Consider the following 26,681-nt stretch of genomic DNA (forward strand, 5'->3'; position numbering starts at 1 on the left):
TGGTGAGGCAGTAGAACAGGTTGCCCAAGGAGGCTGTGGATGCCCCATCCCTGCAGGCATTCAAGGCCAGGCTGGATGTGGCTCTGGGCAGCCTGGGCTGCTGGTTGGTGACCTGCACACAGCAGGGGTTGGAACTGGATGAGCACTGTGGGCCTTTGCAACCCAGGCCATTCTGTGATTCTCCGATTCCCTAGAAGACAGGGGAAGAGAAACTTTCTTGCTTTTGATCAGCAACAGCAGCATTTGTGCCTGTAGGCTGCTCAGTCTGTAAGCAGCCTAACTCTAAAATTATCTCACTCCTCCTTAGCAGCTCCTTGGATGAAAAGTCAATTCCAGACTACAGATTATGCTTTCCACTGTTAAAAAGAAAGCCAAGAAGATTAAGAAACTTTTTTATGATCTTGCCCAGGGAAGCAGTGCAAGTTGTAACATTCAGCCCTACCCCACTTTGGTGCCTGACAAAAGGCTCTCTGTTCAAATGCATTGAGCTTTTGAAGAATGCATGTGGAACAACTCAACACACAGAGCAAAAAGGAAGAGGACAAGAGGAGATGCAGCAGTCGAACAAATTTCTGTAGTCCAGGCCAAGCCAAGGGAAATCCAAAACAGTGAAGAAATTAATGTTTAAGATGAGATGAACACTTGTGCTGCTCCCAAAGGCACTTAAGCATTTAAAATATGCCAGATCACATAACTGAGCAGTATAATTGAAGCTGCATGCTCGGTGTTTCTTCTAACTCTGAGAAAAACCATGCAAATTCCCTCTAGCCCCATGATAACAACTGCAATCCCAGCTTGGCTTCTTTCAGGCTGAGTCAGTACTTGCATCGCTCCCGTGCAATGCCATGCAGGTGTTGTACATCAAATCAAATGCCACACTCACATATCGTTGCTCTCCTCAGAGCAGTCCAACTTGCACTACAACCTTATCTTTCTCTTTTTTCCCTCCTTCCCAGAATTCTCTTTGCAAAGTTGCTGTAAGAAATAGCCCAACTCATTTGGTGTGGCCCCAGCTCCTTCCCTCCCTACAGCTCCCACCTGCTGAAAGGACAGAGCCTGCCAATGCTGTAATGGCCATCTCCCACCTTTATTCTTTTGCTTTTCAGGAGGAGATGAAGGACAAACGAGAGCCACAAAGATGGGCACCAGTTTTTCCTCCTAAATATATATATTTAGCAAATTCCCACTTGTGCTTACAAAGCACGAGCAACAATGGCAGCTATATCATCACAGAGCTGTGGTACAGTTTCAGGCTTCTCACAGCTCTGAGATAATAACCCATTCTACCTTTCATTTTACACAGCAGTAGCCATTGAGCTGCCTTGTTGGGAAGCAGCAATTGTAAAATGGAAACAGAATTACGTTGGCAATCTCTCACCATTCTTTTTGGCTAGATGTTCCTTTCTCTCCATATAAAAACCAAACAGGAAGCATTCTCATAAACTCACAGAAGGAAGAAGGGAAGTTTTCTCCCCCCAGGCTTGTGGGAAAGGAGGGATGCTCTGACTATCAATTACCGCTGCAATCCTCTGGTGGAAGCAAGTGCCTCAGGGCAGCCACACAGTCTGTTCCTTCTGGCCCACGTTGCCCGTTGTCTGAATTCAGCTTGCTATTTATTGGAAAAAATCTTAAACTGTATCTCAAAGCACCCAGGCAGCATTGCTTTCCAGGCCACGTCCCCAGGAGAATCAAAGATGCTGCAGTTTCTGTCTTCAGATAACTGCTAGTTAGAGAGCAAACACGGTACTGCCTCCTGCTTTCAGTAACTACACTTCTCATCCTGAGTGGCTGGCACGGCTCTGACAGCACAGCAGCTCCTGTGAATGCTCTCCTGAGACTGTTTCAGGCAGAATTGGTTTTCTTGAGACAGTGGCAATTTGTTCTCTGATGGTTCTGACCTGCACGCTCCTCTGAATCTCTCTAGGTTTCCTGGAGCATTTACCCCCCAGTCATGCTGGTACACAAATGTAACCTGACATTAGCAGTGAGCTGCTCCCAGTTGATGCTCCGAGCTGAACAACGGCTGCAGTGCTTACACTGCTGCTGCCAGCTTCAACTGAGGCCCAACTTCAGAACCCTGACCAATCCTAACGAGTGTTTCCTAAAAACGAGGCGTGCACACAGACAGCACGGGGCAGTGGCATACAAGGAGCAGTGAGTGAGGGCTTCTGCCTCTTCAAAAGCACAGGGGATGTGACAAAAGCTCCTTCCTGCTCTTCAGTTGTGCCCTGAGTTGGATAGCACCCCATTGCCATCTAAGCAACAGGTGCAGAAAGGTCAGGAAGGCACACTGGGTATGGGAGAGTACACCCATTTCCTTTGGAAACAATTTGCCCTTGCTCACCTTAAAGGGATTTTGAAGGCGGCCAAGAAGGCCAATGGCATCCTGACTTGCATCAGAAACAGTGTTGCAAGCAGGAGCAGAGAGGTGATTGTTCCCCTATATTCAGCACTCGCGAGGCCGCACCTCGAGTACTGTGTCCAGTTTTGGGCCCCTCACTGCAAGAAAGATATTGAGGCCCTGGAACGTGTTCAAAGAAGGGCAACAAAGCTGGTGAGGGGTCTGGAACACAGGCCATATGAGGAGAGGCTGAAGGAGCTGGGAATGTTCAGCCTGGAGAAGAGGAGGCTCAGGGGAGACCTTATTGCTCTCTATAACTTCCTGAAGGGAGGTTGTAGTGAGCTGGGGGTCGGCCTCTTCTCTCGTGTCATCAGTGATAGGACCAGGGGGAATGGTTTCAAGCTACGGCAGGGGAGATTCAGGCTGGACATGAGGAAGTATTACTTTTCAGAAAGGGTGGTCAGGCACTGCAATGGATGCCCAGGGAGGTGGTGGAGTCACCGAGCCTGGGGGTGTTCAAGGAAAGGCTGGATGTTGTGTTGAGGGACATGGTTTAGTGGGAGCTACTGGGAATAGGTGAACGGTTGGACTGGATGAGCTTTGAGGTCTTTTCCAACCTTGGTGATTCTATGATTCTAAGTGCAGCTCCACTGCACAGGTACTGCAGGTTGTTTTCAGAGGGCAGCAGACTGATTTATTTACCAAAGTCTGCTTTTAATGCATAGTGCCAAGATAAATTTGGGGCAAAACTCTTAGCATAATCTACATTAAGAGCTTACCTCACTGTTAACTTCCCTGTCTGGAGAAACTTAGAGATTTTATTTTTAGCTTTGCAACGTGACACAGACATGAACAAGCAAAACAGAGTCACATTTCTGGTTTTCTTCCAGAGCAGGGATAAGGGATGTGCCCACACTTTCTGTGTGGACCTTTACAAAGCACACAGTCCAATATCCCACATGACAGGGCAGCAATCGTGCAACCCATCCTAAGCTTTCTGGTCTGCACACAGACTGCTGGAGATCATTTCTCAAGTACAGGAGAAACAAAGCAGGATAAAAGATAAAAGTAGTTAAAAGACAGAAAATGACATCTATCTCTGTCTGTGTGACTAAAAGGCAAAGCCATCTGTTCTTGTTCTTTAAAGAGGTCTCTGCTTCATTTTAAATTCCAAAGTTCCTTTGGAAGACACTGAAAAGATGGCATCCATCTGTCAAACTGCACTTTTCCTCAATGTGATCTTTACATTTTAAGAACTGACGGATGCAGATGGGTGGCCCTGGTAACAAATTCCATTTGCAAGAAGTGTTAGTTTTTATAAGACAGCTGAGACTGCTTGGACTTCCTCCTTCCTCTCCATATGCCTGCTGTGATGGGCTTGGGAGAATTCCAAGGTACTACAGAGAAATAAACATACAGCCCTTTGGCCAGTATTTTAGACACCATTAAGTTAAGACACCGTAAAGCACGCTTGCCCAGACAAGCAAGAAACTATACAGCAGGAGCCACGAGTCTTGACAGAGCCATAATTTTAATTTAAATAACACATTTCTATATCCTGTGGTCAAAAAGACAACCTTTCAAGTACGAACTGAGCGCAATCAATGCTTTGATGACTGCCAAAACACGCTCCAAGTGCTGCTGTCACTGTGGGAAGGAGAGAGATACCCATTAAGAGAAGAGGAATGTTAGTGATAACGACCTTTCCTCTCCCTCGGCTCTGCCACTGCAGCCTGATCTGCACGTCAGGGACTGGAGGACTATTTCTGCCAACTCGAGGGAGGTCTGTCTTCCTTGAGGAGAACACGAATGAAGAGGATAAAATTCCACTGCTGGCACAGCGCTCAAAAATCCATCGTGCTGAGTGAAGGAGGAAAAGCATTTGGTATGAAGATTTGTTAGAAGACTTGACACTATCTTGAGAAAGCACATAACGGAGTCAGCAGCCAGATCAAGATCTTCAGAGTTTAAAAAAGGGAATTTCTAAAAATAAGAAACATGAGAGAAGATACGGTGAAGACACAGCCAAGCTTCAAAACCCCCCGCAGTGCAGCTTCGCCTTTTTGATTTCCATCAGCCAGAATGACAGTGTCTGCCACATAATAAACAACATAATGCCACCCTGCAGAATAAAAGCAGACCAGTTGGATTTCTAAAATATTACGTAAGCAATATTGAACGCTTCTACTTTAGTTCCACAAAAGCTTGATGGCTACTCCTTGTCCAACAGCAACCGTTCCTTACTGAATATCTAAGAGCTCAATATTACAAGGCAGCACAAACCACTGGGATGAGAAAGGAGGAAACCTTATGTTCACTCATTCAAGCCAAAGTGCATCCTGACAGATTAACAAGTGTGTCACCTCCCTTAAAATGTGCACTGCGGAGCTGTCACTGTCAGTCTCCTTTACGACTGCGAATTAAGGACAAATTAAAGTTGTCATTCCAGGCACTTTTAGGCTGCAGGCTCACAGTAAGCCTACGTTAACGGGCCCCTGCCCTTTCCCCTGCCACTAGCCTACTTCACAGCAGCCTGGGCTTAAGACTGACTTAAACCATCCACAAAACTCACCTCAAAGCTGTATGCGCTGGCTTTGAAGCAGCAGCAGCGTAAAGAGCCAGGTCAAGATCCAGAATGATGTGGCCTTTATGTGTCAGAATCTAAATATTCTTCCTGTAGGCTCAGCACACAATTTTATAAAGTCAATCAATTCATTTTGTCTAAGGTGAGCTTTTTGCAGGCGTAGCATCTCAGCAAGCTTCCAGTGAGTTTCAGCAAATACCCCTGGCAGAGTTCATTGCCCCACAGCCAGCCACATGCTGCATATGTTACAAGGACATGCTGAAGTCAAACTCTTGAGCTTTACAGCATTAGCTCCAAGAGACTGAAGACAAAGACTTCTTGCTATGGCAGAGAATGCACAGTAGCACTGTTAAAGGCTAGGAGCACAACCTTCTGCAGGCAGAAGACCACAGAGGAAACACACAAATGAATTCAGGAAGCCATTTGCTGCTTCCCTGCTAGCCAGGCTGCTGTGAAAACTCTCACAAGCCAAAAACCTGGTTTCATAGATAAGAATGTAACAGCAGATTCATCTTGAATAATTTTAAGGTTTGAGCTGTATTTCACAGCGTTCTGTGAAAGCAGGAACAGCCATCAAAATCCCTCACGCCTCACTTAGTGACATTACCATCAGCATCTCCTTGGGGATAGGTTACATGACCACATTTTGCTCCTATGAAGGTCCACAACAGAGTAAGAAGAGACTCTGCTGGGCACCTCTCCTATGAGGAAAGGTTGAGGGAACTGGGCTTGTTTAGCTTGGAGAAGAGAAGGCTCCAGGGAGACCTCATAGCAGCCTTCCAGTACTTGAAGGGAGCGTAGAAACAGGAGGGGGAACGGCTGTTTGTGAGGGTGGATGGTGATAGGACAAGGAGAAATGGTCTTAAACTGAGACAGGGGAGGTTTAGGTTGGATATGAGGAGGAAGTTTTTCCCCCAGAGGGTGGTGAGGCACTGGAACAGGTTGCCCAAGGAGGCTGTGGATGCCCCATCCCTGCAGGCATTCAAGGCCAGGCTGGATGTGGCTCTGGGCAGCTTGGGCTGCTGGTTGTTGACCTGCACACAGCAGGGGGTTGGAACTGGATGAGCATTTTCCTTTTCATCCCCAGCCATTCTATGATTAGTACTATGAGAACTACTCTGAGTGGCAAACAGAATCTATCTATAGAATGCACACTCTTATTTTAAGAGTTATCTCAGTAGAAGTCCCCTGTTTTCTCTACACACCAACAAAAATACTCAGACACCAGCACAGTTCAACAGGAGGGGAGATTTGCATCTTCAGGCCTCAAAATTAGAGTATTCACAGAGCATTATTTAAAACCCACTGTCTACAACTCGTCAATTATTTCTTTCCTTCATGATTAATTTCCAGAAAGCTTCTGCTATTGATCTAGTACACTAAGCTTGGTTTTGGTGCAGATAATTGTCAAACTCAGCAGGTTGTTTCACATGCATGAATAATGCAGGATTGATTTTACGGACCAACTCCATAGCCCTGCTGTCCCCTGCATGCATTTATTAGCATAGGATCCCACTCAGCTGAGGCTGCAGCATCCCAGTGCCAGGGGAGCAGCAGCTTCTGCTCCATCTCACCAAGCTCCACCAGCAGAACTGCTTGGTTACCCTCTCCCTCATACACCAACTACACTTCCTGACTATTTTGACTGAAAGGATTCACAGGGGATTCCATCTGGTTCTGTGATTATTTCAGCCATTTTTTAACAAAAGAAACACAAAGCTGTAGTACTTGGTAGCGTTGACACGCATTCACTGAGGAGACGTTGGCAGATGATATCATCTAGGCTTTATTGAGGAAACCTGATATATTTACCTGGATACGTGATTAAAAATACACTGCCAACAGAAAGAAAGAACAAACAGAAAGGAAAGCCAACCCAGCAGCCCAATATATACCTTCTACATAACTACACAACAGCAAGAGGGCTCCAAACGGACCCTTTGCTTCAGCAGGCTGTAAGGTGGAAGAGAAAGACTGAGGAACTCACAATTTACTCCAATATATTAAATTAAAACTGATTTCTGATCAAAACAGAAGCTTTAAGATAATTAGTTGCTGAATTTAATTTTAATAATTAACTGCTTTTTAAAAAAACATGGCAAAGCACAGCAGCTGCAAATTAAAATTTAAGATTCTTTAGGGGATACAGTCCCTTCTATTCAGCACTGTGTTAATGAGGTCACAAATGAACTCCACGGGGGAGGACAGGGAAGGAGAATTAAAAGCACTAATTGCACTGACACAATCTTCCACTGGACAAAGAGCTGTTACAAAAAGCATCCGAACGACCAGTTCTGAAAGATTCAACAAAACTCTCAAATTAAGAATCCAGCCAAGCTCCTGAAGTTGATTTTTCTTCCCTGCAGTTAATAATTCACAAGATAAATATTTGACAGGAATTCCCACAGTGCCTCCGCTTATTTGTTTCGCCGGCATCCTAAAAGCATGCCTGCTTTTTTCTAAATAGATTAAACAATATTTTGCCCTTAAAGGCTCCAATGTTGCTTCACACCAAGGACAGAAGTTTGTGCCCAGTTCTCTGTACCACTAACGTACTTCTAGGATACATTGCTCCCATGCTGCACGCCTTTGAAACACTACAGGCAAGTCACAGCACAGTAACTGGATTAATAAGAGACAGTGGGAGGAGGGAATGGACACAACTGGAAGGAAACAAGGGAAGAGAAAAAGATTCTGTGGCTACACATGAGCCCCGACATGGGGTGAGACCCCAACTCTTTGTCAGCTACAGAAATTGAATGAAGAAAGGCAAATATCAGCAAGTGTCTGTCAGTGCTGCTGGAGTAGTGCACCTTCAAAAGGTGTCTCTCCAACAGTAAATTACACACACACACGCTGGGATTGTATTCCATGTGTCAGGTTCTGCATGGAACACACTGCAGGGATGTTTGCAACTAAGGAACGTGCAGGATGGAGTAAGTAGGATCAAACCATAAAAGAGGTCAGATGAATAGGAAAGACTGCATTCAGTTGCTTAGAGATGTGAGCAATTGAGGCTGATGCATGCGACAAGAAGGTGCGTGTTTTCCCACTGACTGCTTGCTCGAATCATTGCCTAACACTACAAAAATCCCTTTTATAAATAAACGTATGCAAAAGGATGGAAAAAAATCACACGAGTGAAGGCCAGGTGTAGGGTTATGAGGCAGGGAAGCCCCATTCAGTTAGACACAGCAGGGCTCACCTGGCAGCACTCAGAGCTGTCAGAAGGCGTTTCTGCCCACGGAGCCATGGGGAGTTCATAGGGCAGAGCAGGCTTCACAGATCCTTTTGTCCCTTCAACCTCAAAAGAAGCAGGATAGGGACGGGAGAGCAGAAAGCAGCATATGTACGTGCATCTGTTAGTTCTCTATGATGAGTTCTGCCCAGTAGCTCCGTGCTGGTCTCACTCTTACTTGGCCCCTGCTGCCTCCCACTGCAAGACGAGGCCTGGCACCATGCAGATCAAAACTGACTCCTCTTTGATGGGCACAACAGGTTACAGCAGAGCAATCAGCCATCCCTGCAGGAGAACAGCCAGCTGTGCATCTCTTCTAGCCCTGCCTTCCATTCAGTTCCCCTTTCCCAAGTCCCCTCTGTGACCCTGGCTACTAACAGCAACCAGTCCCAAGTGGGAGGGGAACAGAAGCCCAAATTTTAAAAGCCTGGAAGCTTCCTCTCTCAGACAAAAGCAACAGCCTCCCATTGTGTCAGAGAAAGTAACGGATGGATCTAAAGAATTAAGTTGCCTTTCTGTGATGCCACTTAATTAAGGTAAATCAAAGCAACAAGAGTAATTTGCCTGGGGTTTCAAAAGGAAGGATAAGGAAAACATCTGTGCGTTCTTACAAGTCTGAAGGCGTTTCAGCATTTTAGCTGTTGGATTCTGTAGAAGTGCAGTTGGAGGAAAAATATCAATTCTGACCACTTTAGCGATGCATTCCCTACAAGAGGTTAGAAACTATTCTTCTGTAAGAAGCAGGCAGACTTTGTCATGTAAAAAGCCAGAGTGAAGGTCTGAAGAGAAGGGAACTGCACTTTAACAAATTTATATACATAATACATTTGTTAAGTATGCAGCTAAAGTGTCATAAAGGCATTTAACTATCACATGATACGTGTTTGTTTTTTGGAATATCTTCATCCTTAATTAACAGCAAGCACTAAAACTCAAATCAAAGGCTCAAGTCTGAACCACATTGTTCTCTGCATTCCTATCTCCATGATGCACCTGTACAGATTGGAGAACAGGATTAAAGCAGCACAGGAAGAAGGCACAAGAAACGTTCATCAGCATGGAAGTGATGAATGGGTCTGATTCTGAGCCACAAATGTTCTGGCAATCCTTCAACAGCAGCAGCAGCTACTCCTAAATACCAGATCATAGAATCACAGAATGGCCTGGGTTGCAAAGGCCCACAGTGCTCATCCAGTTCCAACCCCTGCTGTGTGCAGGTCACCAACCAGCAGCCCAGGCTGCCCAGAGCCACATCCAGCCTGGCCTTGAATGCCTGCAGGGATGGGGCATCCACAGCCTCCCTGGGCAACCTGTTCCAGTGCCTCTCCACCCTCTGGGGGAAAAGCTTCCCCCTAAGATCCAACCTAACCCTCCCCCGTCTCAGTTTAAGACCGTTCCCCCTTGTCCTACCACCATCCACCCTCACAAACAGCCGTTCCCCCTCCTGTTTATACGCTCCCTTCAAGTACTGGAAGGCCACACTGAGGTCTCCCTGGAGCCTTCTCTTCTCCAAACTGAACAAACACAGCACAGTCTAGGTGTTAAGAAAATGTAATACACTTAAGTCTTCAGAAAAAAAAAAAACACCAAACCATTAAAACATGAACGATGGTTGTGGACCAGCAGGGGGAAACGAAGCAAAATGAAGTGAAATGAATGGGTGGCTGATCACATTCTCTCACCAAATTTAAAAAAAAAAAAAAAAAAAAAAAAGATGCTTCTCGTTGCTCAGTGCCACAAACACGACAACTTCTGTTCTATAAAATCAAGAAACAGGGAATGTAAACAAGTTTACAAATTGAAAGCAACTTCTAAAAGCTAAATTTCAGGCTTCTCCAGCTCACAAAGATGGACTGGAAGGAACCTTCCTCCCTCGTTCAGATTCAAATGAGCCAAGCCTTTGTGTTTCCATTCTCCCCACTCCTCTTTTCAAATTTCCTTCCCCGTTGCCATGGGAACCCGGCCGGGAGAGCAGGAGAGCGGAGGGCGGCAGATGCCAGCCTTTGTCACGGCGAGACCGGGGGCACGGCGTGGGGAGCGGGCCGGGACGGCACCCGCAGGGTAGCGAGGCAGGCAGGCACAGCTCTGCGTCCTACCTGACGGAAGAGACAACGGGGGGACGCGGACGGAGCGGGTCTCTGAAGGTCGCAAGCGACGCAGAAAGGACAAACGCGGCCTGATTGTTCTTTGCACCTTCAGGACAAAAAGCCGGGGCGCTACAGCAGCAGGGGTCTGCTGGAAAGGCAATAGCCAGCGACGGCGGGTGCTGCACAAAAACCCCCGAGCTTAAGGTGCTGGAACTGCACTCTGAGCCACGGCCGTGCTGAGGGTCTCACGTGGATCCACCTCCTCCAACTTCGTTTTTCCTAGACTGTTTCCTTCAGTAAGGAACATATTCCAAGCACATGTTACTAACCCATCACTGTGTTGCAGGTCTACAATGCCGACAGATTGAAGAATAACCCCAACTCACGAGCACTGCTTTCCTCTGTCATTAAGGATGGTTTGCAGCCCTTATCTCCTCCACTTCGTGCCACATCAGAGCAGTTTCTTTCCAAAAGTCACAAACCCTTCATAGCATCACGGAATGGGTTGAAAAGGACCACAACGATCATCTAGTTCCAACCCCCTGCTGTGTGCAGGGTCACCAACCAGCAGAGCAGGCTGCAGAATGTAAAAGGGGACTAGAAAGAGCTCCTAGGAACACACCCAGAAGCAGTGGCTCAATGCTAGATGGAGTACTGTCAGATCTGTGCCCATCAGGGATGGAGACCAACACACGCAGAACACAAGGCAGCTAATGCAGGGCTAATGGAGTGCTAATGCAGCACACCTACCTTCTTGTCTGAGCTGCACACACTACTAGACATAAGGCTAAGTCTTGTCACTAACAAATACTACCCTACACTATCACAGCATCCAATATAAACCTGGGTTTTGTTCCATTGGAGGCAAGTGCCGTGGGATTACGATTAAGGTAGAGGAAAAAAAATGAATGATTACAGTTGTGGTAGGGAGGTGATGAATGAAAAGACCAACATTCCCTTTACGTTCTGGCACAGCGCTCTTTTGTTCGAGTTTATACTTGTAGATCTAAAGCTACAAGTAATGACAAAATACACTGTCATTTAACTATTCAAAATAAATTCATGTGTGCTGCCCTTCCTGATAATTCCTCTTTAAGCCCCCACCAGATGCTACAGAATTAGCCACAACGGAGAGCCATCTGCCTTCGTGACCCTGAAAACAAGCCCACTGTGAATAGACGTTGATTAAGATGTAGATCATTCACTTTAAACCGGATCATTACATAAAACTAATGCTTTTCTACAATATGCTTGTACTAAACTACTAAGGCTAAACTTTGTTTCTGTATTTCTGCTTGAATCATTGTTCCATATTTGTCTTTCCTTTAAGAAAATATGAAGATGGTGAGAGCTCATCTTCAACACGCAGGCAGTACTTTATCAATGCAACAACACAACAAAAATCTACTCTTATTTTTCTCACTATTAGCCCACACTTTGAAAATAATCATGCTGCATTTTGTTCTCATTAACAAACACGAAAGACTGGAAAACTTCATTTCTGAAATTATTCTCTGGAGAAAGCCTGTTAGCCAGGCAAAGGAAAGTAAGGGTTGCTAACACCTGCTGCCTAGTTCTGCTGCGTGAGCACCAATCATCTACACTGCAGCAGCTTTAACCCTTGTTCTAAAGAAAGCACTCTTTGGTACTCTGTTCTTTCATGCTGCTCTGTAGAACACAGCACTGCAATACCTCCATCAGGTTTCTTCAAGTGCAGTGAAGCCCCAGGAGGAAAAAAAAAAAAAAAAAAAAAAAAAAAAATCAGACTTACCATTGGGATTGCTCACGCTGAACAAGCATCATTTTGTTGTCCTAGGATGGACCACATGCATGATTCAGATCTACCAGGAGACCCAGAAGGTTGGATGTCAGGGGGAAGTTCTTTCCTATGAGAGTGGTGAGGTGCTGGAACAGCTGCCCAGAGAGGCTGTGATGCCCCGTCCATCCCTGGAGGTGTTCAAGGCCAGGTTGGATGGGGCCCTGAGCAGCCTGGGCTGCTATGAAATGTGGAGGTTGGTGGCCCTGCATGTGGCAGGGGGTTGGAATTTCACAAGCCTTGAGGTCCCTTCCAACCCTGGCCATTCTGTGATTCTGTTCCCAATCCATTCCTTAGCTAACCTGCATCCAGATCCCCCGCACTGACTGTCCTCTTTAAGGCCGTACTCAATAGCTGTCAGATCTGCAGCATGCTCCCAAACACGTAATACTGCATGCAGCAACAACCTGAAAGTCATCTCTTGTCCAAACAATGAAATCTACTCCTGCACATGACTCTGCTGGTGTTCAAGTTCCTAGCCAAAACCCAAAAGATTTCTATCCCAAAACATGCCTCTTTCCCATTCTTCCCTCTTTAAGCCTCTGGCAACTTCCACACATGTAAACACGTGCAACCCTGTCCTTTAACTGAACATAAATTATTATCTCCTATTCAGCTTTTCTTCCTGTCTGGAGATTTTGTACACTTCTATCTTCACCGAATACTCAACATTCACCTTAATGTTCACTGGATGCGAGCATGAAAAGGATAGGATCCACGGCTCTAAGACGAGACATGCAAGAAATGCCATCCTCAGAAGCCTCCTGTTGTGAACAAAAGGTCAGAGCAGACTAACGTGTACAGCCCTCCCTGGCAGTGTACAACTCCACTTTCCCAAACTGGTTTTGCCCACTCTGGATTTCTTCCCCCCCTGCACAACAGTCAAACCTTTCCAGGTCAGAGCTGAAATAATAAACAGGTGGGTTTCACACAGACAAGCTTCAGATTTCCCAAAAGCAAGAATCTCTAAGCTGCGCATTGTTATAAACACCATAGCCCTGCCTGCACTCTGCAAGGTCATCTTGGAGATTCAAGCTTTCAGATCAACATCCTCATTTAACAATTAAGTAATCAAAAAAATGTTTACATGGTTATTTCTAAGGTAAAAACCTGGAATAGGAAAATCTACAGTTAATGAAAGAGTCGGGTTTAATGAGCTGCTGCACAGCTTGCTTTCTTATGATCGTGCACAACTCCATTGTTCTGTAGGCATCATAATCTTATACACTAAAGATTAATCCTTACTGCAAATTGAAGTCTAAGATTAGGATGCTTACACAACAGTAGCTAATTAAAATCTACTTTTCCATTAGCTTTGCATTCTTACACTTCTATATGTTTGGAGTGCAGAGCTGAAGACTACAGAAAGCTAAGGAAAATTGCTGAGATTTAGGAAGGGATCACAGAATCACAGAATGGTTGGGTTGGAAGGGACCTCAAGGATCACGAAGCTCCAACCCACATGCAGGGCCACCAACCTCCCCATTTCATAGCAGCCCAGGCTGCCCAGGGCCCCATCCAACCTGGCTTTCAACACCTCCAGGGATGGACGGGGCATCCACAGCCTCTCTGGGCAGCTGTTCCAGCACCTCACCACTCTCATGGTAAAGAACTTCACCCTGACATCCAACCTAAATCTTCCCTCCCTTAACCTAAAACCATTTCCCCTTGTCCTGCTGTTATCAACCCTTTCAAAGAGTTGATTCCCCTCCTGTTTGTAGGCTCCCTTTAGGTACTGAAAGGCTGCAATGAGGTCACCCCACAGCCTTCTTTTCTCCAGGCTGAACAAGTCCAGCTCCCTCAAGCTTGTCTTCATAGGGAAAGTGCTCCAGTCCCCTGATCAAATAGTGCATGGGCAAGGCAAAAGAAAATAAGGGATAAGGATGGAGTTCGGGAGGGAAGAAATCAAGGATCCTCCATCCTAAATTAGGGTTAGGGTGGAATGCCCTGGGTTGCAAAGGCCCACAGTGCTCATCCAGTTCCAACCCCCCTGCTGTGTGCAGGTCACCAACCAGCAGCCCAGGCTGCCCAGAGCCACATCCAGCCTGGCCTTGAATGCCTGCAGGGATGGGGCATCCACATCCTCCTTGGGCAACCTGTTCCAGTGCCTCACCGCCCTCTGGGGGAAAAACTTCCTCCTAAGATCCAACCTAAACCTCCCCTGTCTCAGTTTAAAACCATTCCCCCTTGTCCTATCACTATCTACCCTATTAAAAACTGCCGTTCCCTCTCCTGTTTCTACGCTCCTTTCAAGTATAGGAAGGCTGCAATGAGGTCTCCTTGGATCCTTCTCTTCTCCAAGCTAAACAAGCCCAGTTCCCTCAACCTTTCCTCACAGCAGAGCTGCTCCAGCCCTCTGATCATCGCATTGCCTTCCTCTGGACCTGCTCCAAAAGCTCCACATCCTTCTTATGCTGGGGGCCCCAATATTTTTCTCATCCTTGCTGCTTAGTGGGAAATAAAATTCACTCTGAAGCATGAAAAGAGAAACAGGGCAGCATGAACTCCCAGCCCCAGAGCAGGCAGCCATCTAACACATACATAAGGTCAGTGAATTCTGCACGCTTCTCCATGGTTCTCATGAAAATCAAACACAGAGACAACAGTCCTCATTGAGACCAAAATCCAACTGCCTGAATTCTGTAGTAATGTATGCCTGATAGAAAAACTGTTTGAAAAATACAACTATAATGAATCACTGAAAAATATCACATGACATACTGGAAAAATGCTCCCTTCTATCCCAGGTGCTGAGAGCAGGACAAGAACAAGAAGAACACTTCTGTTCATTCCACCTGAAGTATTCTCGGGGCCTACTTGTCATCAATTTTAAGTGGGGAAAAAACCAACTAACATGATTCCTAAGGTCACCACGGTGAAGAGACACAAAGAAAAAACCCAAACAAAAACCAATACAGTCACAAAAACCCCTCTGTTACACAAACAGAAATGCAGCCAGCAAAGGCACGCAAATCTTGTGGCAGCCTCTGTTCCATGCTACTGCTCTGACTACCTCTCTCACGCTGCATAAAGGTGAACCAGCTGCAGAGTACCACTATTTCTCCATTTCTCACTTGCATCTCTCACCCTCACACCAGTAAGCTTGGCCATAGTGCATCCCTAACCTATCCCACTGCTGGTTTTTGATATGCAAAATGGGAATGGAAGTTGTGAGAGCACAAAGTAACAGCACGTTATCTCCTCTGCCCAGATGGTGACTGCATCGTTGCACTTCTGGAGTATTCCACCTCCAGTATAATCCCAGAAGACAAAGCTTCTGCACACACCCACAGGGGCCCTTTTAGGCCTCATCTCTATCTGCTTCCTGTCCTTTAAAGCCTCTTTGATCCCTAGGAGCATCTGTGAGGTCCCACTGAAATCAGGCTAAGGAGCAGGAAGCACTGATGGTGAATTTAACTGCGAAGTGGCTGGCAATCGTCACATTAAATTGCTTCTTTTCATTGCTAACAAATGCTTCCAACTTCCAAATTACCAACAGTTACAAGCTCTCTATTAAAAAAATAAACACCAAAAAATTGTGTTCAGGCAGCCAAAAAAAATACGGTTTACCATTCTTACACATAAGCAAATTCTTCAAGGCCAAAAGAATATTAAGTGAAAAAGGGATGGAAGATAATCCTTCACACTGTAGCAATAATAATTCAAAGGATGGGTAAGCAAGGTCAGATTCCCCAGGGGAATATTTAACTTCTGCACCGTCTCACTCAGCACACGATCTGCGTAACAGACGAGTGGCAGCAGGGCACTGCAACACCACTGCTATGCTGTGCCGTCATCACGACCCTACAGAGAAGCAAGATTCAGCAGCACAGCACAGTCACGCTGTGCTGGATAGCTACCGTAAGAACCTCCTGCTTACACACAGCAGCACAGTGCCAGAATACCTTCGGACATGCCACGTGGCAGCAGGCAGAGGAAGGCCAGCAGGGAGCCCTGCAGTACTGCGGGCAGGACAGCTCCGGCAGCACAGCCTCAGCACGCGCCTTCTCTCCATCCCCTCTCACACTGCAGCACTACAAGACAACGCCGATGACTTACTAATTCTAATTACTCTAATTGAGGAATCATTTTAGCATAAAGGCTGAAAAAGGAAACTTGCCGACTGTTGTGTTTTTAAAGTGTCAGTGAGGTTTGAACAGATCCTCCAAAAGGCAACCAATGGCAAGGGAAGAACAGTATGATGAGTTCAACTGATGGAAAGACAACAGCTGTAATTCTCTTTACTTCACATGTACTCCTTACTGTAGTAGAAGCCCTCGTAAACTCTGATTATAGAAAGCAAGAAACAAAACAACAAAATCCAGCTCCTAAGTAGTTAAGTAATTCTATACGGCATCCCAGTACACACCTCCTCATTCTCATGAGCCAGAGGCAGCCCACAGCCCATCCCCAGGCAGAAGCCACTGGCCTACACTAATTACACTGGCAGAATGCAGTGCTGCACATACAGCCACAATACCAGACGCTCCCACGCTAAGTTTAAGAACGACTGTGGCACTGAGCTAGTATCTGAACTGCTGCAACACAGCGCTTCACACAGGTTGATTTATGCTATCAAGTTGAGCTTTGTGTCACAGATTGCAGAGAAGTAACACTCACTTCTCATCTGTTTCTTTCTCCTTAGCAGAAAGCTATTTTATGAAGATAAGAGCAATTACAACAGCAATTCTGGCTCAGCCTGTGGGCCCCTATAATCTACTGTTCTGCTTCCAGCAGTGGCTCTAAAGAGACGATTAGGGAAAGCAAAAGTGATATTTTGACAGGTCTCTGAAATCATTGGTTTAGTGTGAAGCAAAAGCCAGAAGAGCCACCACAACGTTGGCCATTTTTTGCAGCAAAAAGCATTTCATTATTTCTCTATGAATGCTCAGCATGCTCACATCTTGGCCATTCTCAGCTCTGCACCTCAGCTAGGACTGAGCTAGTGAAAGGACCAGAGAACTGATGTGATTACAGGGCTGAAGCAGTGGAATTGCAAGAAGCCAGCCCAGACAGCTGGAAGACTTCAAATTGGAGAGAAAAAGCCTGAGTGTCTCCAGAAATCACAAGTGCAGAGGGTTTAACTGCAGAACAACACTGCACAATACTCCAACAAAACGACGTTGAATGAAACCGGGAGGAAAATCATTTAGAACTGTTCAGAGAAAAAGCGCTCCCCTAAATGGTGGCTAGTGAACTCCTGGAGCTTGTTCTCATTGAAGGGTAGGTCATCAGTACTGTATTCATACAACAGTGTAGAGAAATTTGTTGCCAGCAGCTCCCAAAACTATTCTAGAAGGGGCCAGGCAGAGAGATACCCTCTAGCATCTGTAATTCAAGAACTGCACACTGGGGAAGCATCAGGGAAACATTATGGGCAATAGGTCAGCTTTGCATCCTTTAGGGACTTCCCTAAGCACTAGGTCACCAGGAGACAAAGCACTCTGCAGAATGGACACTCCTCATGTTCCCTTAATATCCCCTATGCTCTCTCAGTCTCCATCAATTTTCTTGTCTTTTTCTTTCTTCCCTTTTTTTTTTTTTCCTATCTAATCACCACCCTTGGCATTCTCATCGAGTCTCCTCCAGGTGTTCACCCCCACAGCCTTCTGCAACTATTTGAAGAACCTTCGCTTTGCCTTAACTTCTACCAACTTCATTTGCTAGGGCCTATTTCCTGTGCTGGATGAGACAGGGACCCACCTCTATAAACCTCTGCATGCCACTAATGATGGTGGCTGTTAAAAATTAGGCTAAAGCACACACCGTAGTCCAACCGTAGTTGGACTCCACGTGGGAGAACTTCCATGAACCTGGGGTCATTGCTCCTGTTCTTCTGCGACCTTACTCAGCCCCACTGCATTCTTTGGGACAGCCCACAACACACCAGCTATCAGTGAATGACAGCATTACAGACCACCACCATAATGGCTGGTCTACTATGTTCTAATTTATTCTAGGTGCCTGATTTTCCTTTTTGCTATCTTACTCTTTTATCAGGCTTTCAATACATAAATACAAGAAAACAAGCTGACCACCACCACTAATGCAACAAATGAGAATGGATAGCGATAGAACAAGGGGGAATGGTTTTAAACTGAGACAGGGAGGTTTAGGTTAAATCTTATGTGGAAGTTTTTCCCCCAGAGGGTGGTGAGGCACTGGAACAGGTTGCCCAAGGAGGATGTGGATGCCCCATCCCTGCAGGCATTCAAGGCCAGGCTGGATGTGGCTCTGGGCAGCCTGGGCTGCTGGTTGGTGACCTGCACACAGCAGGGGTTGGAACTGGATGAGCACTGTGGGCCTTTGCAACACAGGCCATTCTGTGAAGATTATTCTACCCAGTACATACTTACCACTTTCAATTTTCTCCACCATTTTACATCTTAGTGCAGCTCAAATGTAATCAAGTTCTTCACAGTTCTTGATTCTGGTTTGGCTTTAGCTTTAAGTTGACCTGCTGATTCTGTTGTGTATTTCCCATCTTACTGGTGCCACCTACTTCTACCACCACTCAGCAACAATGCAACCCCACTATCAGCACATCTCTTCAAGTTAAGCCTCAGAAGCCCTCAACCCTCTTGGTTTCACCAACTCCTTTAATATCCTAGCTTCCAGTTTTCAATTAGGAAATAAACTCCATTAAAGTGTCAACAACTAGTTACATACCATATTAAACTTCCTTACTTGCTCCATTTTTTCCCCTTACAGAAAGATTTTCAAAGGCCTTGAGAGCTTACCAGGATCACCTCTAATGGAAGCCCTAGCCACATCCAAATCAGCAGTTGAAATGCAAGTCCACGCAGTTGTTTCAACCACAGCAAATTTAAGGGTAATGATCTCTATTTCCTCCTTGCAGTAAAAAGCTTGTCAAGTCTGGTTCATAACCCTTCCATGGGTTCCATTATATAAAGCCTTGGCTTGATACTGATTTAATTGCTGTTGTTAAATAATCTTATATTGTTGGGAAGATCATTTGAAGATGAAAACGTATGATTAATCCACCTGGTCCATCTACCAGCAAGGACTCCAGAGCACATCAAAAATACAAGGAATCCATTAGCAGAAATCACAAAGGGAAATATTTGGATAGGCTGTTTGAAAGTGAGACATGCCTAATGTTCTGTAAGCCCATCAGCTTTATCTTCCATTACACAGAATAGCAAACAAAGAAGCTCCTTAAGTACAGGCAACAGCAGGATAGGGAACAGACTGAAGTGAACTTGTAAGTTGTGTATAAACCACATCATAGAGAAGGAAAGAGAAAACACGTGGTTAAACCTCATCAGGAAACTTCTCCAAAGAAAGGTTAGACAATCTCAAGAGAATTTTAAGTTGTTTTTATTTTTTTGAGGGAAGGTGATGATGTATAAATCCAAGACAGATTTGAGGGGGATAATGGTAGCAGTAGTAAGGTACCACTGTAACACAGGAAGTGCAAGTATAAAAGCTTCTCTGCCTGGATACAGAACAGAAACATGTTAATTAAACTGTCTACAAGACAACAGATTTCCTCCTAGCTGAAGAAAGCAGTGCTAACAAATCAGCAATTTCCATTATTTTCATGGTTTCATTGTTTCACATCAAATTTCAAGTAAGAAAAGGCCAAGTTCTACAAAATCGCCAAACTCTTCAGAACTGCAGCCTTTGCTCAGCACACCATTTTCCTGGCATTCAGTTAGCTGACAGACCATTCAAAATATACATTCCTGGACTAAATATTTCAAGAAACATACCAACACATCCAGTCTATTCCACTCAGTTCATACTAAAAAAGCAAGTTTCATAGTCACAGCATATTTTAGTACATATTGCAATGCATGTTTTGCAAGTAGTGTTTGTTTCTATATTTAACAATACAGATGTTCTTCATTTTTGTTTCTAATGTGAGTATCTTCTTAGCTCATGTTACAAACCATCTGTCAATTGAAGGCCAAAATCATGTACGCTGATAAAAAAAACCATAGCCTTACCTCCATTGCTAATGCTGCTGTCTGCTGGTCATAGTGGTTCAGAAGGTTAGGCATGAAGGTGGTGTTGTAAGGCAGATCCTGGCACATCCGCAGGATGATGGGCTCACAGGAAAATAAACTGTGCCCTCTTGTGCAGCCCACCAAAACATCCAAGAGCCAAAAGCAGCAGAACATCCAGCTAACAGCCATCCTTCCACGCCGTGAATGGGGCCAGCTCCCGAGCCCAGCCAGAAAGCTCTTTCAACTCTTCTCGTGCCTCCTGATTTTGCTTCAGCAGCAGTTATTTGCAGTCCTGGTTTAGGTTCTTCACGACTGGGAAACTCTCAGTGCACAGCATTGTCAGCTCAGTCCTGAAGATGATGCATTTGAGACAGACGAACGAGGCATCTTGCTTTACCACCTGCATCAGGTTAAGGTATTCAGATGTTTAACCACATTCCCACACAATTGACTCCATCCTGATAGAACAGCAGCCAGGTTACATTCTTCCTCTGACAGGTAGCTTAAGACAAAAAGAAAACACAACAAATAGAATATATCAAGAAAGCTCTCTCATTGATTACAGTTTTAGTTTCAAAAACACCATCAGAAAAATTGCTTAAAAATTCTTGTGTGCAAGACTAAAAATGGTCAGGGGACCCTCTGACCTTCTGGTGGGAAAAAGAAAGGAGGCATGCTGCAAAACTCACTTGAAAATGATGGTGGAAAGGCAGAAATCTATTTACTAGGAATAAAATATTTTTAGAGAAACCCTGCACTTTAACTTACAACCATGTGAGACTACAACCACTGACCACACTGAAACCAAGCTTCTCATGACTCAAACTCCACCAGCATGCTCTCAGCGATAGCATCTTTACTTGCACGGCCACATAGCTTCTGCTGAATAACAAAACAAAAACAAAACAGTCACTGCCACCAACACACAAGTCCCAACCTGCACTACTGAGGACTTTTGCTCTGCCCTGCAAGCTGCACTCATGGCTTGGCTCGCTGTGCGCACACCTGTAGTTTTAGCCCAGCTGTTGCCAACTTCCATCATCTCTAACCCATCTGAGACAAATTTCCCATCTTGCACTCCAGCAACCATCATACCCACCACATATCAGCCAGAAGGCAGCATTCTTTACCCATCCCTTTCTCCGCATACTGCAAAAGACAGAAAATGCACAGGTAGCTAAATAGCGCTGTTCTGCCAGCTCCACTGTGCCTACAGAGCCAAATCACACAGCAGTAATTCCCAGGGCTGGGCCCACATCTTCTCAGAGCATTAAGGGGATTCAGCATATTGCATCCATCTGCTGCAGGAAAACTCTGGAACTAGAGGCTAAAGTTTGAGAAAAGCTGACAGAGCCACAAGTCTTTTTTTTCTTAGAGCAATTTTGTTTTATAGCAATGGATTTGTAATATCCAGTCTCTAGCCAAGTGCTTTTAAAAGAATTATGGTTTGTAATGAAAGGTAATAGAAATCTAGAAATATTGCTTGAACCAGGAAACCCAAAGTGCTCCATCAGCGTTCCCAGGTGGAGGCATCACTAATCAGAGCAGGATCATAAATCTCAAGATTGAAAGCTTTTTCTCAGATGCCCTAAATTCTACAAGTCCAGAAGGAAAAAATGTTTTCCTTTCCCTCCAATGCAAACTTAGTGAGAGATATGAAAGAGTTCACTGTCAGCCTTCTGCTAGTATCAGCTGGTCAAAAAAAGTTACAGAGATGTACACACGTTTACATGGGCCTATCTTATGGTCAGAAAAATTAAACACCGTATTCCTCTAAACCCTCATAAACCTTGAGGGTTGGGCCAGGTAATCTTGAGAGACTCCTTCCAACCTCAACTATTCCACACTTCTCTTTAAGATTGTGTGAGGCAATGGCTTTGGCTGCAGCTGTTCAAGACACGTTGGAAAAACAAACAGGCAAATAGTAAAAAGACCAAAGTGTTAAACACAACCACACTGCATTCAGTTCATTGACAACTTTCTCCCACAGGCTGCCCACTCTTTCACAGCTACTGACAGGAAATCCATGTTTGAAGCCACACTTTAGAACATAAAGAAAAATACACAAAGAGTAAAATTGTTCCAAACTACAGAAAAGGAAACATGACCAATAAGAAGAAAAGCTGGAAAGTGAACTACCTGAACACTAAGATAAGAAGTAGAATCAGCCAACACAGCTCAGATGAAAGTCTCTTCTTTCATACTGAAGCAAGCAAGCACTGATGAGAAGAACGGTCAACACACTGAATTTACAAGACCAAAATTCACCAAAACATGTAAGATGTGCTGTATCCCACCACACCTCATTCCCACCCAGCTCCAAGATCAAATGGCCACGAAAAGCTTTGTCCCCCTGACCTTCAAGAAAGATATTCTTCAAAGACTTCAGGCACCAACTCAAGAAGACTCCATCTAACAATTTCATCAGAGTGAACTCACAGCAAGGACTGGCTATTGCCTATCCTATGATTCAGATGCCATTCCAGCAGCAATCAGAAGACAACACCTCCTAAGAGAGGTTCTGATGCTACATACTCACAGCAACCACCATAAAGTATCACAAAGAAAATGTTCACTAGAGCCAGAAAAGAATGTCAGACTACAGAGCCTGGTCAGCTCATGCTCCTTCATGGAAAAGAAAGAAGTGAAATTAAGAAAAAAGACAACCATGCTATTGCAACAGGAGGTGAAAATTTCACAGACAAGCATACAGATGACCTATTAATTGGTGCAGACAGATGAATGCCATAACAAGCAATCTTCAGCGTCAAGATAGTTTCTTACCACAGATCCAGTTCTGTATGCTCTTTGTTAAGCCTCTGCATATGGAATCCTGTGGTTATTCTTATATGTACATAAAAACAAAATACTTTTGGTGACACTGGGATTAAAGAGGAGGGGGGTAGGTAGGCAGGCATCCCCTAAGGGGCTGCAAAAGAAACTGTGGGCAAAAGGGGAAGGAAATAGCCCGTTTGTTAGTGTGGTTGCACATTTATACATTATTTATAATCATGCAAACCCATCTAATTCCTGCTGTAAAAGATACATTAAGACATGCAGAGAAGATAATGATAGAGAGTGAGAAGTCATGATGTGAAAGGATTGAACACCACATGCATTTTTTTTCTCCCCAAAAATAAATTTCAAAGTTAATAGAAAGGGCAGTAAGGGGAAGTAATGGGGGAGAAAAAAAATAATAAATCAGCAGATCTTACAAGGACACTCTGCAGGTGAACACATTAATGGTTAAATCTGCTGGAGATGTGAGACCATACAGCAAACTAGATTTTCCCTGCACAACTGGGAAGACGAGGAGAAAATGTCACCCTAGCCATTCCCCAGCCAGTTCTGACCACGAAGACAGAAAAGCAACCTGCCCATTGCACACAAGCACTGGCAGAGTTTCCCTGACCCATTCCCACCCACATGAAGGCACAAAAGCAGCATACATTATTCTCGTCACTCCATTTTAATTAGTCAGCGGGAAGGAAACTCCAGCGCTGAACTCCCCTGTTCCATTTAGGTTAGGGATTAAGGGAGAACCACAGCATAACCCCCACATCCTCTACGCCAATGAGGAGGCCATAGGGGAAGAAGGGCACACATGTTGACACCCCTCCCCATGGTTTCTTTGCACTTAGGCCAGGTCGTCGCAATCTGCCCCCAGAAGAAATTCTTCCCGCCCTCAACCATGAGGTTTGAACATTCATTAAATCATTCGGGTTGGAAAAGACCTCTAAGGTCATCCAGTCCGAACTCAGACCACCCCACCATGCCCACATCCCCCAGAGCCACATCTCTGCAATTCTGGAACACCTCCAGGTTTGGTGGCCCCACCACCTCCCCGGCCAGATGTGCCACTGCAACAACACTCTTTCTGAGGAGAAATTTTTCCTCGTATCCACCCTGAACCTCCCCTGGCACAACCTGAGGCCATCAGCTCTCATCCTACTGATGATTACCTGGGAACAGAGGCCGACCCCCACACAATTTTGAGTAGACCTGTGGGGAGCCAAGAGTCAGACCTGATGATGCTCAGGGCTCCCTTCCATTTGTGGATATTACACTAATACATGAAATGGTCTCAAACTAAAAGAGGGGAGATTTAGATGGGATGGAGGGAAGATGTTTTTTACAACAAGGATGTTGAAGCACTGGAACAAGCGGCACAGAGGCAGTGGTGCCCCATCCTTGGAGATACTCAGATCAGGCTGGACAGGCTCTGAGCACTGATGGAGCTGTGGGTGTCCCTGCTCAGTGCAGGGAATGGGACCAGATGGCCTCGAAAGGTCCCTTCCAACTCAATCCATTCTACGCTTCTATCCTTCTGGTGCCTCCCAACCTGGGCTGATCTCTGCTCAGGATGCTGACGGATCCCGAGGGACAGCTCAGCACCTCCCTCCGCAGGAGCTCACGCCGACCTCAGGGAATCGGATGTGGAGCGAGCAGCCATCCCCAACGCAGCGCTGATGGGAACGAGGAGCCGCCACCCCCCGCCCGCAAGGCACCAAGCGAGGGGGAGGAGGGCAGGTGGGAGCAGCACCTCTCGCCCCCCCCGGGGGACGCGCAGCGCCAGTGCAGCCCCTCAGCTCGTTCCCCCGCCCGAAGAACGCCTCATGGCCGCTCCCCCCCACCGGGCGTCCCCGCTCTATGCGAGCTCCGTAGGGGCAGAAAGCGCGACATCCTTGAGAGAAAACCCCGACCGCTCCGCCCGGCCCCGAACCCCGCTGTTACCTCAGCGCGGGGTCCCGCCGCGGCCGCTCCGCTCCTTCCCTCAGGTGGCGGCGGGAGGCAACGGCCGCGCCTCCCTCCCGCCCGACCCCGCCGCAGCGCCCGGCCCCGCCCCGCGCCTCCGCCCCGCCCACTCTCCCCGTCAGCCTCACCCCGCCGGAGCTCGCGAACCAATCAGAGCGAGCCGGGCAGGTTGCTAGGTAAAGACACCCCCCCTCCAGACCGTTGGCGGGATGTGATTGGCTGGTGGCCTCCCGGGCAGCGGTTGCCATAGCGACGGGAAGCGGCCTAGCGGGAGGAGCAGGCGGTGCCGCCCGCGGGAGGGGAGGAGGCGAGTGAGGGGCGGCCCTGGGCCGGGAGGGGACGAGGGGAGGAAGGACCGTAACAGAGAGCACGGCGGGGGGGCCGGGGAAGAGGGAGAGCGGGTATGAGGGCAGTAGTGCATAAATGAAGTGGGGTATGAGGGGATAAATTGTGTAGGATGTGATAATGCTGGTAGTAGGGAGATAGCAAGGCTTCAGGAACAGAGGTCTGCCCATCTGCCTGCACTGCCAGGCCTGCTGTGGGGGTTGCATTGCTTTTAGGTGGAAGAAGTGCTCAGAAATTGTCATGCACAAATGAGTGTGGATAAAGAATTGGATGGATGGTTGTATCCAGAGGGTTGTTGTCAGTGGCTCCGTGTGCATGGGGGGGCTGGTCACAAATGTTCCCCAGGGTTCTATCGTGGGAGCAGTGCTCTTCAACACCTTTATCAATGACATGGAGAGTGGGGCCAAGTGCACCCTCTGCAAATTCACGGGTGACACCTGGCAGAGTAGTGCAGTTAATACAATAGAAAGGAAGGATGCCATCCAGAGGGACCTGAGCAAGCTCAAAAGGTGGGCCCATGAGAAGCTGATGGGGTTTAACAAGGCCACATGCAGGGTATTGCATTTAGGTCAAGGAAATCCCAGCTGGGAGCACAGCCTTGCTGGAAGGAACTTACTGATATTGGTAGATGGCAGCTGGACATGAGCCAGCACTGTGCCCTCACAGCCCAGAAGGCCAACTGTACCCTGGGTCACATCCAAAGCAGTGTGGCCAGCAGGGCGAGGGAGGTGATCCTGCCCCTCTGCTCTGTGTTGTGAGGCCTCACCTGGAGTACTGCATCCAGACGTACAGTCCTCAGTACAGGAGAGACATGGAGCTGTTGGAGTGCATCCAGAGTAGGGCCACAAAAATGATCCCAGGGATGGAACAGCTCTCCTCTCTCTCAGGACAGGCTGAGAGACCTAGGGCTGTGCAGCCTAGAGAAGAGAAGACTGCAAAGTGACCTGAGAGTGGCCTTTTAATTTCTAGAGGGGGGCTGCAAGAAGGGGACTATCTCTTAAGCAGGGTCTGTTGTGATAGGAGAAGAAGAAATGGTTTCAAACTGAAAGAAGAAAGATTTAGATTGAGTGTAAGAATCTTAATGATTTTTTTTAAAGAAGGGTGGTGAAGCACAGGCACAGGTTGCCCAGACTTATGAGGGTGCCCCATCCCTGGAGTCACTCAGGTCAGGCTGTAGAGGGCTCTGAGTGTCTGATGGAGCTGTAGGTGTCCCAGTTTATTGCAAAGGATTTGGACTAGATGGCCCTTGAGGGTCCCTTCCAACTCAAATGGTTATGTCATTCTATGACCTCTGTGATGTAGACAAAGAGAGAAGCAGTCAGGTACAGACGCCGGCAGTACGGGGAAATCGCTGAGCTTATTGGAAGACTGGAGACCAGGAAAGGTACCAGTCCTTTGGTATGAATGGGGAGAAAGGGAATGGGGATGGAAGTTAAAGCAATGCAGCAAGCTTGCTGGCAATGGCACAGAGGAGCACAAGGGGGTTGGGGTCTGTGAGTCAGTGGAGGTGCTTCTGGTATGGGATATGGAGGTACTGATGGC

The 26,681-nt window shown here is 46.4% G+C and overlaps 1 protein-coding gene across 2 annotated transcripts in view; it reads right to left on the reverse strand.

Moving 5' to 3' along the window:
* The window catches only part of FZD3 (frizzled class receptor 3), a 51,585-nt gene extending 26,728 nt beyond the window's left edge, over positions 1–24,857 (reverse strand). Inside the window, exons 1-2 of one of the 2 annotated variants that reach the window (XM_042883538.1) lie at positions 24,774–24,857; positions 20,040–20,541 (exon numbers count right to left, since the gene is read on the reverse strand). In XM_042883538.1, the coding sequence (XP_042739472.1) occupies positions 20,040–20,228 (189 nt within the window). In that variant the 5' untranslated portion in view covers positions 20,229–20,541; positions 24,774–24,857. Of the gene's footprint in view, positions 1–20,039; positions 20,542–20,728; positions 20,758–24,773 lie in introns of those variants that run through there. The other variant, XM_042883539.1, reaches the window with a different exon arrangement.
* Between the last annotated feature and the right edge of the window lie 1,824 nt (positions 24,858–26,681).

This window comes from Lagopus leucura, unplaced genomic scaffold (genome assembly GCF_019238085.1).
Source record: "Lagopus leucura isolate 7727_CA_CO unplaced genomic scaffold, USGS_WTPT01 Super-Scaffold_100038, whole genome shotgun sequence".
In the NCBI taxonomy this organism is placed as follows: domain Eukaryota; kingdom Metazoa; phylum Chordata; class Aves; order Galliformes; family Phasianidae; genus Lagopus; species Lagopus leucura.